We start from the raw sequence: 16,074 nt of genomic DNA on the forward strand, positions 1-16,074 counted from the left end.
GGGGAGACAGGTGAGGTGGTGCTTCATCTGCTTACCTCATGGGGTTCTGGGCAAGGTCGGGCTTCCACCTGCGAACCATTAGGCAGGGAAGTGCCAACCAGCAGATGCCATCCCAAATATGAAACCATGCTTTTGGACTTCTCACAGGGGATGGGTACATTTTCCCTCATGCAAACAGAGGAGGGTACTCTTCCCCAATTAGATACAGAAAGGTGTATGTACAGAGAAGGCTCTGGAAGGATTCTGTACTCCGTGGTAGAGTCAGGGAAAGGAGGTGCACTGTGGGTGATTTTGTATGTTAGTTTGTTTGTTTATATTTCCGGATAATTTGGGGAATGCACGTTATTTTTATAATGAGAAAACAATACATTTTTGGAGAAATGAAAGGGGGTGGAGTTGTGACAAGGGTGTGACAAGCTTCCTGGTGTGAGGGCTTCCTGCCCTACCCTCACCCTTACCCACCGCGGCCTAACTTCCTGAGGACCTACCTACTGAACCTTAGACTTTGTATTTGTTCTCTCTGTGTACCATTTTGCTCTGGGCCAGTGAGAGCACTGTGTAAACACAGAAAGTGCTGGAGAGCTGTGTCACTTTCATGATTCCTTTTGCTTCTCAGTTCTGCTGACAGTCAGACCCCACACAGCAAGCCTGCCTGGCCAGTCGGTTGAACCTCTTCCCCTCAGCCTACTCCGTGTCCTCCTTCGTGGGGCTTTCCTGCAAGGCTGCCTCTGTCCCTGAGAAGCGCTAATCCTGCCCCGTTGCCTTGTGCCAAGGGAAGTCCAGACCTGGTTTCAGGCGTTGGCTTTGCCTTGACTCGCTGGGCCGCTTTCCCTCGAGGGACAAAGTGGAACCCAACCCCCCAGCTCCCAGAACGTTGGATTAGGGGAAGAAACTTCCCTAGGAGTGATCCCTCTGCTTTCCCTTTCCCTCCTCTCAAGCCCCCTCGGCACCTGAGAGAGGGGCGGAAGGCTCTGGGAGAGGGGCTTCTGGTCCCCCAAGAAATAGAGCGCCCTCTCTGGGAGTGTGTAAGTTTGACTCCCACAAGCATGGGGCTGAAGGAAAACCACTAATTAAATCAAATGAAGGAGAAAATGTTTTCTATGGATTTTGCGTCAAGGCCATTAGTGTTGCTGGTGGGTGTAACTTTCTTCCCACAGTGGAACTGAAACAGACCCAGGCTAAGCCCCTGGGAGCGGACCAGGCGCAGGGGAAGCCTGGCACCCACCCAGCCTGGCTCTGTTAATGTTTCCTCAGTAGAGTCCAGGATGTTCACAGGACAGAGGGAAACGAAGCACAGCCTGATAAAGACATTTTGACACACACACCCCTCTGTGCACACCAGGGCTCTCCAGTTCAGCCAGTATCACTGGGAGGGCAAGGGCAGAGGCTTCAGATGCCAGTCTGGCCCAGCATTTAAGGCCAGCACGTCTCATCAGCCTTATACATCCCCTTGCCACCCCTTCCTGATGGGCCAGCTCCATGTTCTACCCCTGGGTACCCACACTCTCCTACCTCTGTGCCTTATCTTAGGCTGGACCCTCTGCTCAAAATGCCTCTCCTCAAAGCCATCTGGCAGAGACCCCGTTTCTATCAGGCTCAGCTCAAATGAAACCCTAAGAAGCCTTCTGTCTTCTTATAAGATTTTCCTCCCCCGCACGCCGCCCCTGGCACACTGTCTGTGCAATTAGACGACCCTCCCCGTCTTGTACAGGCAAATGGTAACTGAAGGCAATGCCCCTCAGGAGCTCTTAGTTGACATCTCCTCCCCCCTTTTTATTTTTTTTTACTAGAAATGAACACCCCACAGCTTGTATTAAAGATGTCCTAATGAACATCTTTAAAGTCTCCATCTTGCTCTGATGTAGGGAAGCCCCAACAATCTGACCCCGGGCAGCATGGTGTGCTCACCTCAGCCGCTGGTAAGTGTGGAGCATCGTTTCCGTGAACTGACCTGGGCTTGCGTTGCCCATAACCATCCTGAGAGTTCTCATGGTTGGGTCTTCAGAGCAGGGCCAACCTCTAGACCTTTCTCTCCCTTGACCTACCTAATCCTCAAAACCCAAGCATCTCTCTCATGTCTCTTATTTCCTTCCTAGACCATGAAACTTCTACTGCTTTTCTAGTGGAAAATTTAATCAGCCCTGGCTGTTGTCCTCTCCTGATGAGAAAGGACTTCATACTGTATTATTGTTTAAAATACTCAGTCCCTCCTCCAGCTCTTTCCCTCCACCTCCCTCCCCCCAACACACAAACACCCCAGAAGAGTGTACATCCCTATCTTCTGAACTCAGGAGCAGCCACGTGGTTTGCTCAGGCCACTAGGACATGGGCAGAAATGAGTGTCACTCATTTCTGAGGAGAGACCTAAGGGCCAGTTGTGGTCCTGTGTTTCTTCCCTCCCCTTTGTGAGGACACTGGAATGGGTCCTGAAGTGACGCATATGTAGGGGAGAAGTGCAGCTGACCCACAATGGCTGTGTGATGGGAGCAAGAGACGAGCCTCTGCTGTTGTCGGCCACTAAGGTTTTGGGGCCTTAGTCTCAGCTGCACGGAAGAGCCTCTCAGGCCTTGATCAGCAGACCCTCTAACTCCACAGTCCCATGTTCCCGCTGCCCCAGGGCGTACCTGGAGTGGGAACATCCGGCAAGGCAGCGGGGACTAGAACTGCCTGGTCTGTTCCTGGTTCTGAAGCTTTTGTGGTCTTTGTACATGACGCCCTGCCGCTGCCTGCCCTCTGCTCACACCCGACCAGCTCTCTTCCTGCGGCCCTGCTTTCCCAGGGCCCTTGGCTTGGCATAAAGACACTCCCAGAATTCCAGGGCAAAGGACACAGCTCACCCAGGAGTGAGCAGTGGTTTCATTTTAAATGTGCACATTGCCTGCAAGTACACATAACCATATAAAAATTATTTTTATTAAAATAGCTTTCCAGTATATTGCATTGAAGACGTTTATATAGAAAAAACAATTGCAGCAAACATGCTACATTGGCACTGAGATATTCTGAAAGCCTAAGTGCCCACTTTTAAACAACATTTTGGCATAAGCATATCTTTATATATATCAGAGGGTACATATAATACTGAAAAAATACTTCATGTAAAATCTAAGTTTAGGTGCATACAAACAAGAAGTATTACACTGAATAGCTTATCTCAAACTGTGAAACACATTCAAAGTATTCAATTTCTTAGACAACATGCAAACAGTTTAATACTTAGATTGACATTTTTAAATATATAAACCATAATTCTTTATAATTCTATATCAGAAAAGAAAGCAGACGGAACACTTATCTACATTGTGCATGTCACAGAAAGCAAATATGTCTTCATAAACGGAAGGTACTAGGTTAACACACATGATTGTCACTTTACAAATATGGCTATTCACCTTCTTCATAATAAAATAGAAAAATCATGTAGTATGTACATGAACTACTAATCATTTCACTTTTTGGCAATTATTTAAGTAGCAGCAATTGGTTTAAAGACTGATGTTTGCAAACTCTGAATTTAACTCGGAGAGCTACCGAAGAACACACATCTGGGTAATATAAAGATGCATAATGCAAGATGCTTTGATGTAGTATAACTTCTCCCTTTCACAAAAGTCACAGACACGTTTGTAACCACTGGGATCATCACGTACAGTATATCGTGTGAATGACACTTAGATAGCCCGCTTTTATCACAATAGATGGGTTCTTGAATTAAATTTCTGTAAGTTAAATTTGCCAGATGATCCACATGATAATTCCAACAATGCTTTGTCTCTATTTCATACTTTAATGGCAGTGGCTCTTTACTGTGACCCCTAGTTTCTAGATAGAGTACGTGATTATCTGTAAACAAACACACAAACATTAAGGGCTCCTTAATACTTATAGGAACTCTGAAATGACTTTTCTGTGATACAAAGCCCATAGTATAGTGAGTTAGCTTTCAAAAAAGTGACCATTTATCAGTGTTACTGAATATGTTTTAGAGTGAGGGACCCATCTAATGAGCAAAATGTAAATTGGAAGGCAGTGATCCACCAGCAGGAAACATCCTCTTTGCATTAGTATTTGGAAGAATATATTTTTCCATTTATAAAAACAAAACAAAAACCCTACTAATATTGGCAGATTAAAAAAAAAATACTGTGTGGTGAACAGGTGACAAGTGCTTTTACTTGGCCACTCTTCAACTACAAACCAGAAGTCCTGCATGTCTTTCACAAGGTAGAAAATGAGACTGAGGAACATTTGGCACTTTCCATGGGCAGTCAGTTACATGTCCAGATCGCGTGCAAGGTGAGGCCCAGGCCGAGGAGGAAGAGGCAGGCATGGCAGGGAGGTCTGGCCCTGCTGCCGGCCGACGGCACACTGCTGGAGACCTGGACCTGGGAAATGATGAGGGCAGAGAGAGGGACGTGGGACGCCAGAGTAGGGCTGTCGGAGTTGATAAGAGATTCGATCTTCTCTGCTTCTTTATTGCAGGCCTCAATCTAGGAGAGGAAAATCAGATTCTTTTTAATATAAAAACACAGAACCCGGGAGAAGGTCAAGTCAAATTCCATATATATTCTGACACAAGGAATATGCTTTCACTTTGTCCTTTCCTTAGATAAAGTAACATCTAATGATAGTCTTAGTTTATTACATGAATGATAACAGCATCAATGGAAATGAAATCAGAAAGGAAACAATCCGCTGCCCTCTCTTTTTCCACGACCCTTTCACTGCTTATCTACATTCAGACATTAGCTTTATATAGTTAAATGCAGTCACAGGGAACGGACTTTCGATGTCTATTTACATATCAGGAGGAGAGTAATTAGACTTAATGAACTTTCTAACAATGGCAAGTTTGTATTTTCGTATTCATCGCTGTGTGTATTCATCCCCTTTGCCTGAGCCCTATTTTGATGCTGAAACTTAGGCCTGCTTGAGTGAGGCGAACCTCGAGATTGTGAGGAAGAAACATGGGGGTCCCCAAGACCAGCTGCAGTGGGATCCTCCCCCCGCAGTGGGAGCACAGCCCTCAGGAGACAGAATTCCCTTCTGCTTCATCACTGTGTGACCTTTGTCACTCCCTTCCCACCCTGGCCCCAGCTGCCCTGTCTGCACGATGAGCAGCTGCATTCCACCTCTGCACTTCGAGTCAGGGCATCTCAGCCTCTCCCGCCCCCGACTGCTGAGCATTCTGCTGTCAAATGTGTACCTGGCCTCAGCCACCTGGCAAAGTGCTCAGCGAGGGTAGCTCGGCCCCTCGGAGACCACCTTGCTTCTCCCCCCTGCCCTGCCCTGCCCAATGCCTCCATTTCCTCACCACCTGCTCCTCCCCATCCCGGTTTGTTTCCACCGTCCCAAGTCCACCAAACTTAATGTTGACAAGATGGCTGCAAACGTATGCTGAGCCGCACCTGCAAAGCTTTTGGATAATGATCGACAGGAATGATCAGGATCACAATTTCTGATTCAATGCTGAAGTATCCAAATACATCACACTGTGGAACAGACACATGCATGCGGATTTTCTCAAGTATTTCCAGAACCGTTATTGGCTTTTTGTTCGTTACCTAGAAAGAGAAAAAGAGAAAAAGATTCGCCAGAAAAAAAGAATTGCTTATTACTGCCTCAGCTGCCTTACTACCTTGCCTAAGCCAAGGAGGCTCTTTTGACCAAGGAACCCCTAAGTGAGGGTCCTGCCAGCTGAATTCTAAATCTCCATAAAGTCCATTCCAATGGGTTTTGCCTGACATGGAGCTTTGTAGCCAGGAAAAAATCCACTCTCACCAGAAGTGCTTTTTAGTGACTGTTCTGAGTTGGATGTCACAGGGAAATAATTAGTCTTTCTGTAAAAACATAGGTGCTTTAATCAAAATGAGGATAATTTTTGAGGTAGTGCCAGGTGTTGGCTGTTACGTGCCTGGAGCTCCGTCCCACAACAGGGAGCAGTAAAAGCGACAACACAGAAAAAGAAGAGGTGAAACTCGCACAGGTCGCCGGCTGGCTCTGAAAGCAGCTCACAGAGGAATGGGACTATTTGAGGGCAGGTAACCCTGAAACCACCTGGGCACCTACCAGTCTCCGGCTGCCTGATTTTGCCTCCAGCCCGAACTCTGCCTACTGTGCCAGGAGGGGAACTTTTCTAGAAAGGCTCAGGCTATGATGTATGGAGCAAGGTCACCACACAGCCAGGGTGTGGAGGAAAGGAGCACAGGATCGGGAGCCAGGTAGCCTAGGCTCAAACCCTAGTTCTACTGGTTATAAGCTGTATGGCCTCACGCAAGCTGCTTCTCTGCAAATTAGTTTCTTCATCTATGAATGGGACAACACATTCTACTCTGTCGGATTACTGACAGGTTTATCAATAAGGTTTCAACAGCACCTAGTATATAGAAAAATTTACCTTGGCAATAGTATCCAGTTTTTCTTTGTCAAATAAAACTCTTAACATCCCAGCACATAACGGGCAACAAGCACCTGTATAAGAGAAACCATGTCATGTGTTTTCAGAATTAGAAACAAGAATGTAAAATGGTTGGTGACCCACCCTTCATTTTGTGCTATTAGTCATAACTGGCTGTCCCAATGCATGCACTTTAGATATGTGCCCTGCCTAACCTGGGGTTTTTCAATCTGCACATTGACCCAAATCTTTCCTTCATCCCTGCTTTCATCTTCAGCACCCCTCAGGGTGAGGCAGCCGAGGTGCAAGGCAGCACAGAGAGAGCTGGCCTTTCAAGAGACGCGAAGCCTAGACCTGCCCTGCCTCAGCGCTCACTGGGTGATCCTGGGTAAATGCTCTCCTGGCTTTTGCCTTCTACCTGCGAAACAACGGGGCAGGAGTTTCAGGGATTCCTTGCATGTTTAACTCTAATTTTAAAAATTATTTAAAAATGTTATAAAACAAAACTAAATATCAGAATAGGGTCTCCAGAAGGAAAGGGGCTTTCTTTTGCTCAGTGCTGTGGCCCTAGTGCATAGGAGAGTGTTGGCACGTAGTGGCAGCTCAATAAACAGTGGATGAATTCACAGATGGAGGAATGAACTTGGTAGACTCCAGACTGCTCAGTGCAGTCTTGGGGTTAGTAAAGCCTCTTCTGCCTCCTCTGTTTAAATGAAGAGTAAGAGCCTGTAACATAAGCTGTTAAAAACTGTTACTACTCATAATAGTCCTTCTAATAAGACTTTCTCAATTATATGCAACTAAAACAATTGGATTCTAAGGCCAATATAAGACAACAATTATCTTCTGTTTCTCTCAATTTCAGATGTTTGTGTTCATCAAAATTACTTTAATTATTCATTCATTAATTACTAATTCTTTATCCATTAACTTTGTGGTAACATTTTTAAAGTGCACATTACGCATTTGAAATGATCATAATTTTAGTAATTAAATATTGCTTTATCTATTTATATATTGGTGTTTGGTATAAGATTTTGCTTTAAAAAAGTTTGCTTTAAAAACATTAGGCCAGATGGTATCTAAGGTAAGCCACAGCTTTTTAAGGTCATCCCAGAGTTATGCATCTTATCAGCAACAGCTTGAGACGTCTTGAAAAATTTCAATAAACTAGTTAACTCTGTTCTCCTCAGTGACTCACTCTCTGGAGGCAGATAAGCAAGCCTTCCGATCCACCCGCCCCCTCCCCCAACACACGCTGCCACACGCTGCCACACGCTGCCACACGCTGCCTCACGCTGCCACACACTGCCAGCCTACCGGGTGGGACGATGGGCTTGCACTCAGTCGCTGAGAGCGAAGGACACTTCACAGCAGCACACTCTGTGACAGAACTGTACTCTGAGAGGACCCCGACGGCCTGGCAGGGCCCATAGTAATCGACCGCCACACGATCTGAGTAGGCAGCACATACGCTGCTGTAGGTCTCCCCATTGTGCCCACAGACGGGCTCCGTGGTTCTGCAGAAGGACTGAGGGCAAATAAATCACATTTCCTAACCAAGAGTACATAGTAGGTCTCCCTATTTTCAGGAAGGAAAAAAGACACAGGTATAAATTCTGGAGACTCTCTTAATTAAGCTCCTGAGGTGGGCTAAACATGGTGGTGGGGGGGCGACAGGACTCGTCCCAAAATGAACTGAGGAGATTACTGTTCTCAGCCTTTTTGGGACTTGGTCCTCACTCTTGTGAACCAATGTGAGGTAAAATTCCCCCTCCCTCGGACTTTTATTATTCCAGAAGTGCCTGCTTGAACAAGATCAATCTTCATGCCAATATGGAGACTTTATCATTTCACACTGAATAAGGGTTAAGGAGAAGGAAGGGCGGACAGATCAGTGGGGCAGAGAGAGACTCTAGATCCATCGGTAGGTAAGGAATATGTGAGAGAACAGTTGTAGCCAGGAAGAGGGAATAAATAGGAAGAGAACATTGGGACCTCAATGTAGCAGGTATCAGTGCCACTGGAACACAAGCTCTGAGAAAAAACAAGCCCAGGGAGATGAACTGAAGAAGGGGTTTTCTGACAATGAAGGCAGGAAATGAGAAGCAATCACATCAGGGTGAGCTGGTTGTGGGCAGGGGCTGCTGGGCCCAAAGACGGGATTCCCCGGAGGAGAGGCCAGCACACAGATGCGCGGCGTGTGTGGGAAGCCTCAGTGGGGTTGTCTTTGAGGTCATTTTCGAAACATGAATACAGATTCCACAACCTTAAAAGGCCAAGAGATAAACTGATGGAAACAGACGTCTTAGAGAAGTTTTTGATTACTTTTCAGTACTGTGCTGGGGACTTCAGCTGGAAGAGTGTTTGGAAAAGAGCTCTTTTCTTGGTTGTTTTAACTTGCGTTCTTTCTGATTTGTTTTCCACTGAAGGCCCATAGAACTACAGGAAGTGAAAATGGTGCTGATTCATGCCAGGAGTGTGAGACTTTAAATTCTTTTCCTGTAAGAAGCCACTCTTTTCTTGCTTGTACAATATATAGGCAAAGGTACACACACTAGCAAGGAAGTCCTCCAGAGCTGGGAGAAAAAGCCAGTCCTGGATGGTTTTTTTTTAGTGGAGGACTGAGTTCTCTAGATGTGACAGGATCCATAGGAGACATTCAAGTGGTCTTACTGCTGACTATCTGTAAAAGACCATAAGCCAATTTTACACCCTGTGTACTTGGGTTTGTCAGCTAAACAACGCTACCTGGCATGAGCCTTTGTATAGGAGGCTTTTCCCTCTCTGGTACAAAGTGCAGAGATTGCTGTGCTCCATGTGGTTGGTGTCACACACAGGATCGCGGACCTGGTCACAGGTGAGCTGCCGTGGCAAACACTCATATTGGCTACATCCAAATTTATCAAAAGTCGTCAGGCAGACTTGTGGTTTGGGTACGCATCTGGAAAACACAAATGGAGCACTGCGAGTCAGGAGGGACTGCGGGGAGGCCGGCAAAGCACTGACAAGGCCCGGGAGGCTGAGGAGAAAGCAACAGAGAAACTGAAAATACTTCCTGTCCCCAAGAGCTTAGGGAGAACAGAAGAGTCAAGCACACACACAAAGTAGGCTATCAGGGAGAAGATCACACACACTATGCTCATGGAAGAGCGGTCTCCTGGCTGGAGCCTGCAGGACAAGGAGAGCTGCGCTGGTCTGCCCGGCTGAGGAAGCAGCACGAACGAAAGTGTGGTGCTCAAGGCTCTGCGGGGCTGGGGAAGGGCAGGTGATCCTGAGGGCAGGAGCAAGGGCCGCACAGCATAGAAATGGCATGACATGAGGCCATCGAGTGGGCTGGGGTGTGAGGCTGGAAGCCTGTAGTCAGTAATAAATGAAGCATTTTCAGGGTCTTAATTTTCAGCGTAGCTAGTAGGAGTCTATATTTACAGGAGGCTTCATAATATGTGCTCAAAAATCCAGGTTTCTGTGCTTCCAAGGTTGAGGACCTGGCACTGGCTGAGAGCAAATCGCTGAGAGAATGCCACCCCACGGGTGTGCCTAGAAATATCTCAACCTTGCTTCATTCTCAACTCCTGAACTTCTTCAGAGGGGTTAGGGATGATGATGATTATTTTCTTCTTTAGACTTCTCTGCTTCCCTCATTTCTATAAAGGGTATTGATAACTTTTCTGTTAAAAGATTTATTTATTTATTTTTAGAGAGAGGGAACAGGAGGACATCGACCGGTTGCCTCTAGTATGTGCCCTGACTGGGAATAGGAACTGGTGACCTTCCACTTTGTGGAATGATGTGCAACCAGCCGAGCCACACCAGTCAGGGCGATATTTATAACTTTCTACAGGAAGATGAGACCTATTAAAATGTTTAGCTTTCACTGGGTCTTTGAAGTAACAGTATGTACAAATATTAGTCTGTAAAATGAAAGAAGAATACAGTAGCCGGCATTATTTTAATTTAAAAGGAATTACTTCTATTCTTTCTAGGGATGAGCCCCCTGCACTGAAATGACCATCACCATCACTACTACTATGTACGCTTGCCCTGCCATGGGATTTAAAAGTAGAATGCATGCAGTTTTATGAAAAGAAGACATTTGAAGAGAAATAATGGAAATATTGAGAACTTAATTATCTGTTAACATGGAAGGGATGAGAACCAAGACTACTGGGAGAAATTTGGTATTTATTTTTTCAAAGATTCTATTTATTTATTTTTAGAAAGAGGAGAAGGGAGGGAGAAAGAGAGGGAGAGAAACAATGATGTGAGAGAGAGAGACTGATCAGGTTCCCCTCCCATGCCCACGACCCCGGCATGTGACTGGGAATTGGACCTGCAACTTCTTGGTTTGCAGGCCAGCACTCACACCACTGAACCACACCAGCTGGGGTGAAACTTGGTAATTTTAGAAGGAAAAACTTTTCAATTTGAGTATGCAGAAATAAGAGGATCAATAGGAAAAGTTGAGAACCTGGGGGTAAATTAAAGTAAACACGATCAGGGCAGGAACTGTGTCTTGCTTGCTATTGTAACCAACTATTTAGAAACATGCCTGGTAACATCACTACATGCTTTATGAATGAATACTTTTTATTTTCCAAATGGTTATTTTTTGAACAGACAATATACAAGCCCATGGTGAAACTGAAAAAAGTACAAAATGCATGTAGTGAAAAATAAGTCTCTCTCCTACTTTTGTGTCCCCAGTTACCAAGTTCCCTCCCTTCACCAGCAGCAACCACCATTACCAATTCCTTATTTATTCTTTTTGAGATTTTATATAAGTATAAGCATTTATATATGCTGACTCAAAGAGTATGTGCCTTTAAAATTTTGGTAGATTTGGCCAAATTGTCCTCCACAGAAGATGTACCAACCCTCTCTCTAACCCCCTCTTGTAGGGGAGCGCCTGTTTCCCTATATTATGTTAAACTTTTTATCTTTGCCAATCTAGTAGATGGAAAATGGTATACAATGGCAGTTTTAATTTAATTTATATTCACTTAATATGTGGTAGGTTAAGCATTGTGGTAGATTAGCTAGATGTTCATCAGATTCATTTCATTTTCGTCCTGGGCACACATCTGGATTACATTCCCTAGTGTCCCCGGCAGGCAGTTGTGACCAAATGCCTAAGTTCTAGACAGTCAAATGTGGCTGGAGGTTGAGGTGAATGCCACTTTTAAACCTGGCCCAAAAAAGCTTCTCAGGAGTGACCTCCATCGCTTCCCTCCTCTCATCTGCTGGCCTGATGCAGAAGCAACAGAGGAGGACTAGGAGGCTGTAGGAGCTGGTGGAGTCACTAGGTGGCAGAGTCCTAAGTCCCTGGAGCCGCCTGGGGCACAGCCCATGGCCACAGCCAGAATGCAGGCGTCCAGTAGGTGGTGGTGCAGGGAGGGGCAGGACACACACATGTTGCCCCAGAGGCCACCAATGCAGAGAATGGCCCTGCCAGGGGGCGCAGCATTGGCAGCCAGGCTCCCCAGTGGGACACTGGTGGCCCAGGGCCCCCTGTTGTTGCAGGTGAAGGCCGGGCAGCACAGATGAGCAGACAACAAGGGCCCAGTGAGGCACCAAGGGAAGGTCACGGTGTACGACCACAAGGAATTATGCAAGCGCCTCAACCTGGAGAAGCAGATCCTGAAGTCTGTCTTGCCTCTCTTTCCCCATCAGTCTGATGTTCATTTCTTATCTCTGATCTCCTTTTATTTCCAATGCGCTGGAGACACAACATTGGTAAACCCCTATTCTGCTCTCCTCCGCACTCCAGGGAAAGAAAAATCAAGGCTCTAAGACTGCAGGGAAGGGGAGATCCCAGAGCTGGAGACTGATGTGGATGAACTCCTAGACTTGGAGAGTGATGATACCTGGGCTGCCAGGGTCAAGGAGCTGCTGGTTGACTGTTAGAAACTCACTGAGGCCTTCATCTTTGGTCTGCTGGACGAGATCCAGGGCATGCGGAAGCTGGGCACACGCCAGAAGGAGTAAGGGTCCTAAATCCAGGGGAATGGGGCCCCCACAGAACTATCGCTGCTCCCTGACCTCGTAGCAACAGCAATACCAAGGGGCCCTGTGACCAGGCCTGGTGCCATGAGCAGGGCTCCTTCGGCCCCTCCTTTGGGGCCTCTTCCCTGCCGTGTTTTCCATTTTTGATTTTTTAAAATTATTGTTAAACTGATGGAACTCTGCAGCGTGGGCCCTTTAATAAAGCTAGGATATGCCTTTGGTGCAGCTTAAAAAAAAAAAAGAGCTTTGTTGTCTCTGCCTTTACCATCAACACCATCTTACTCCACTGTAAACTTGCCTGCAATGTCCTACTCATCTTTCCAGCCAAATACCACATGCTCTAGGCAGGGGTGTCCAAAGTTTTGGCGTCTCTGGGCCACACTGGAAGACACAGAGTTCTCCTGGGCCACACCTTAAATACAAAAACACTAACGAAAACTGATGAGCAAAAAAAAAAAGTTTTAAGTCAATTTACCATTTTGTGTTGGGCTGCATTCATAGCCATCCTGGACTGCGTGCGGCCCGTGGGCTGGACACCCTTGCTGAATCTAGAGACTTTTCCAGGCCTCCCCAAGGCTGCACCGACTGCTCCACTCCCAGGCCCCTGATCACTCAGCATGTTACTAAGCAGCTCTTTCCTTCTAGACCTGAAACTCTTCAGGGCAGAGCCCTTCTTAGTTCATTTTTGTATTTTCTCTGTCTGGAATACAGCAGATGCTTAGTAAGTTCTTGTCTTCAGTTGAGAAAGATGAGGAGCCACTTGACTTACCTCTGGTTTTTTGGGCAAGGGTTAGGGTTACATGGATCCTTTGAGATGCACGATCCAAACTCAAACTGATGGTCCTGGAGGCCCACACAGCGAGCAATGCAAGCGCTAGGGTAAGTGCGTCCATTCTGCCCACACACGGGGACAAACTGATCTGCACAGTTACAGGGCAGACCTGAAGAGAGGAAACAGCCTCAGTGATGTGTACTTGTACATTTCCCTTCCCCTGATATTTCCTTATTAAGACAAACCACTAACAATCATTTGGAGGTCTCATGTTAAAATAGAATTTAAAATTAAGTAAAAAAAAAAAAAAAAATCCCTCCCATCTCTGAGTGTTTTTTCCAAAGGCAGCAAGGCTCTGAAAACCATTTGTCTGAGTAATGCCTTTCCTTTGTGCTATCTCTTGCCATAATTGAGGGCCTCCAGATCTTGATGCCATGGGTAGAGACCCTTATAAACAAACCTATAGGTAGAAAAAGTGAAGAATGTTCCTCCTGATCTGGCATATAAAATCTAGAATTTAGATTTTTTAAGTCTGGCTTAGGGGATTTCTAGAATTCTAGCACCTACCTTAGATTTTAGCTAAGTAGAATTATGGGTCAAGAAGTACCAAAAACAAGACAAAGTAGCAAAGGTTATAAACTCCTCACATAGGTTCTTTCCATCTCCTGCTGGAAGGTGGAGAACAAGGTAACTCAGGAAATTAGAGTTTTGTGCCTTAAAAATTTTTATGACCGGTCTCTCTCTGAGTCATGTTTGGACTTAGACACTATCGGGTCCCAAGAAATGAGGTGCACTTTGTGCCCAGTAAAATCTCCTTGGAGTCTGCTAGCTAAAAAGTCATTAACTTAATTTATTCCAAGACATGGGGGACTGCACGCTACAGGGAAAGGGTTCTTGCTAATTATAAAGTTCATCTTTTAAAATCAGTTAGATGTATGCAAATAAGTATATAAAAGTCTTCCGGCTAAATCCTTAGTTCACTCTTCATCCCCACAGAAGTTTCATGGTTTCTCTAAGATGAACAAATTGTCCTCATTAGAGCAGAGCAGATAAAGGATAATAAATAAAGGACAATAAACAAAGCAATGAAGGCTGGTGTTTATTAGGGTGGATAGAGGACCGGGTGGAGTTCGTCTTGCCTCTTTTTCCCCAACAGTTTGCTGTTCTCTTCTTATTTCTCATCTCCTTTTATTTCAAGTGTGCTGGAGACACAATGTTGGTAAACCCCTTTTCTGTTCTCCTCTATCCCGCTCCAGGGAAAGAAAAATCAAGTTGCTGCTGAAATAAGGCAAGAACATCTACTTGGTTCCACTTTACCCAGAACCAACAGTATTTCAGATCTGGGAAAAAGCAGAGACCAACAGATACAAGTCGACTGTGCGGCTGTTGTTGACAACTGTAGCTTCATCTCAAGAAAAGAGCGTCTCATCTCACTGGCCTTTTCATTTACTGTAGCTGGTCTGAGCATAATACCAGTGGCAGAAAGTGTAGGCAAGTCAAGAAAGTAGTATTCTTAACTGGTTGTTCAGAAAAATTCTTATGCTTAAAAATTAAAATAATTTCCAAGTTACCTTGGAGAAATCCCTAAGGAGATGGATGCAGAAGGAATCTACGTGAGGAGTGTACAACCTTCACCCTTTGTCTTGTTTTTGGTATTACCCTTTAACTTCCCAGAAATCCCCCAAGCCAGACTTCACACATCTAAATTCTAGATTTTATACACCAGATTGGATGAAACATTCTTTACTTTTCCTATCTATAGCTTAATTTATAGGGGTCTCTACCTATATGTACCAGTGGGTTAAGGTGGGTCAAGGAAGAAAGTAGTGAGAAAAATATTAGAACAGAAACAAACTTAGAAAATACATGGACATTTTAGACCATAACTGGAGGGGTAAATGGAGTATTTTAGCTGGTAGAAAAATTCCACTTAACTAAAACCATCTCAATCACTGACCCTCTTCTTTTTGCTTGGAATTCCAGAATATTAGTGCTGGAAGGGCCCTAAGAAACCATTTAGTTTAATACCCTCAATCCATAGAGGAGTGAAAGTATCTTGTTCTCATAAATACAGATAATGTATTCATTTTACTGCGTACATTTGTAGGTAAGGCAAGACCAGAGAAGCTGCCTTGAAGGAAAAATGGGTACAAAGGGACGATGGCCTGCTGAGGACAGCTTCTGAGTGACCACATTTACCTGTGAAGGTGCGACGGTCATCTTCTGAACTGTGCTCACTGAGACACAGGCGGGTAGAACACACCAAATTGCCAGCAAAACAAGAACAAACATTGCAGTCGATATTAAAGGATGTTCCATGACCTGAGAGAAATAAAATGCTCCATATCATGCACTAATAAATAGATCATAAATTTAAAATGTCACAGTTTAAAAAGTTTTAAAATAGAAGTTCTTTTTTTGGTTTGCAGGACAAAGCTCAACCCACTGAGCCATACCAGTATGGCTTAAAATAAAAGTTTTTGAAAAATGACCTCCACATATACAAATTAGGAAGTTAAATCTGTAATTATCTGGAATTATATCCTGGAGGGTGGGTCCCTTGTAGTACTGGCTTCCCCTACTAGGTGAGTGTTCTAGGAACCCATCTGTATCAGTGCAGCAGCTGGCGTTGCCGTGAGAGGCTGCGGTCGGCTTCGGTGAATTTTTTCTGAAGACTCTCTCAAAGAGTTTGTCCATTTCATGATGGGTGAATTACCAGCACACCTGCTAACACCTAGTTACGTGTTCAGCAGTTTCTGACCAAAAGCAGCATGACCCCTGTGCCCCGACTCTCACTATTTACCCCATCTTGCCGAGTGACTTTTTTTGTGTTTCCTGGATGAAAAAAGTCCTCAAAGGGAAATCTTTGCCGATATAGAAGAGGTGAAACAAAAAAACA

The 16,074-nt window shown here is 45.2% G+C and overlaps 1 protein-coding gene across 1 annotated transcript in view; it reads right to left on the minus strand.

Moving 5' to 3' along the window:
• Positions 1-3,000: 3,000 nt before the first annotated feature.
• The window catches only part of RECK (reversion inducing cysteine rich protein with kazal motifs), a 64,409-nt gene continuing 51,335 nt past the window's right edge, over positions 3,001-16,074 (minus strand). Inside the window, exons 15-21 of the mRNA XM_054584664.1 lie at positions 15,375-15,497; positions 13,173-13,344; positions 9,149-9,341; positions 7,718-7,928; positions 6,398-6,471; positions 5,409-5,564; positions 3,001-4,490 (exon numbers count right to left, since the gene is read on the minus strand). Coding sequence (XP_054440639.1) covers positions 4,269-4,490; positions 5,409-5,564; positions 6,398-6,471; positions 7,718-7,928; positions 9,149-9,341; positions 13,173-13,344; positions 15,375-15,497 — 1,151 coding nt within the window. The 3' untranslated portion in view covers positions 3,001-4,268. The remainder of the gene's footprint in view (positions 4,491-5,408; positions 5,565-6,397; positions 6,472-7,717; positions 7,929-9,148; positions 9,342-13,172; positions 13,345-15,374; positions 15,498-16,074) is intronic.

This window comes from Pteronotus mesoamericanus, unplaced genomic scaffold (genome assembly GCF_021234165.1).
Source record: "Pteronotus mesoamericanus isolate MK-2021 breed Mesoamerican mustached bat unplaced genomic scaffold, CSHL_Meso_final contig_78, whole genome shotgun sequence".
NCBI lineage: Eukaryota > Metazoa > Chordata > Mammalia > Chiroptera > Mormoopidae > Pteronotus > Pteronotus mesoamericanus.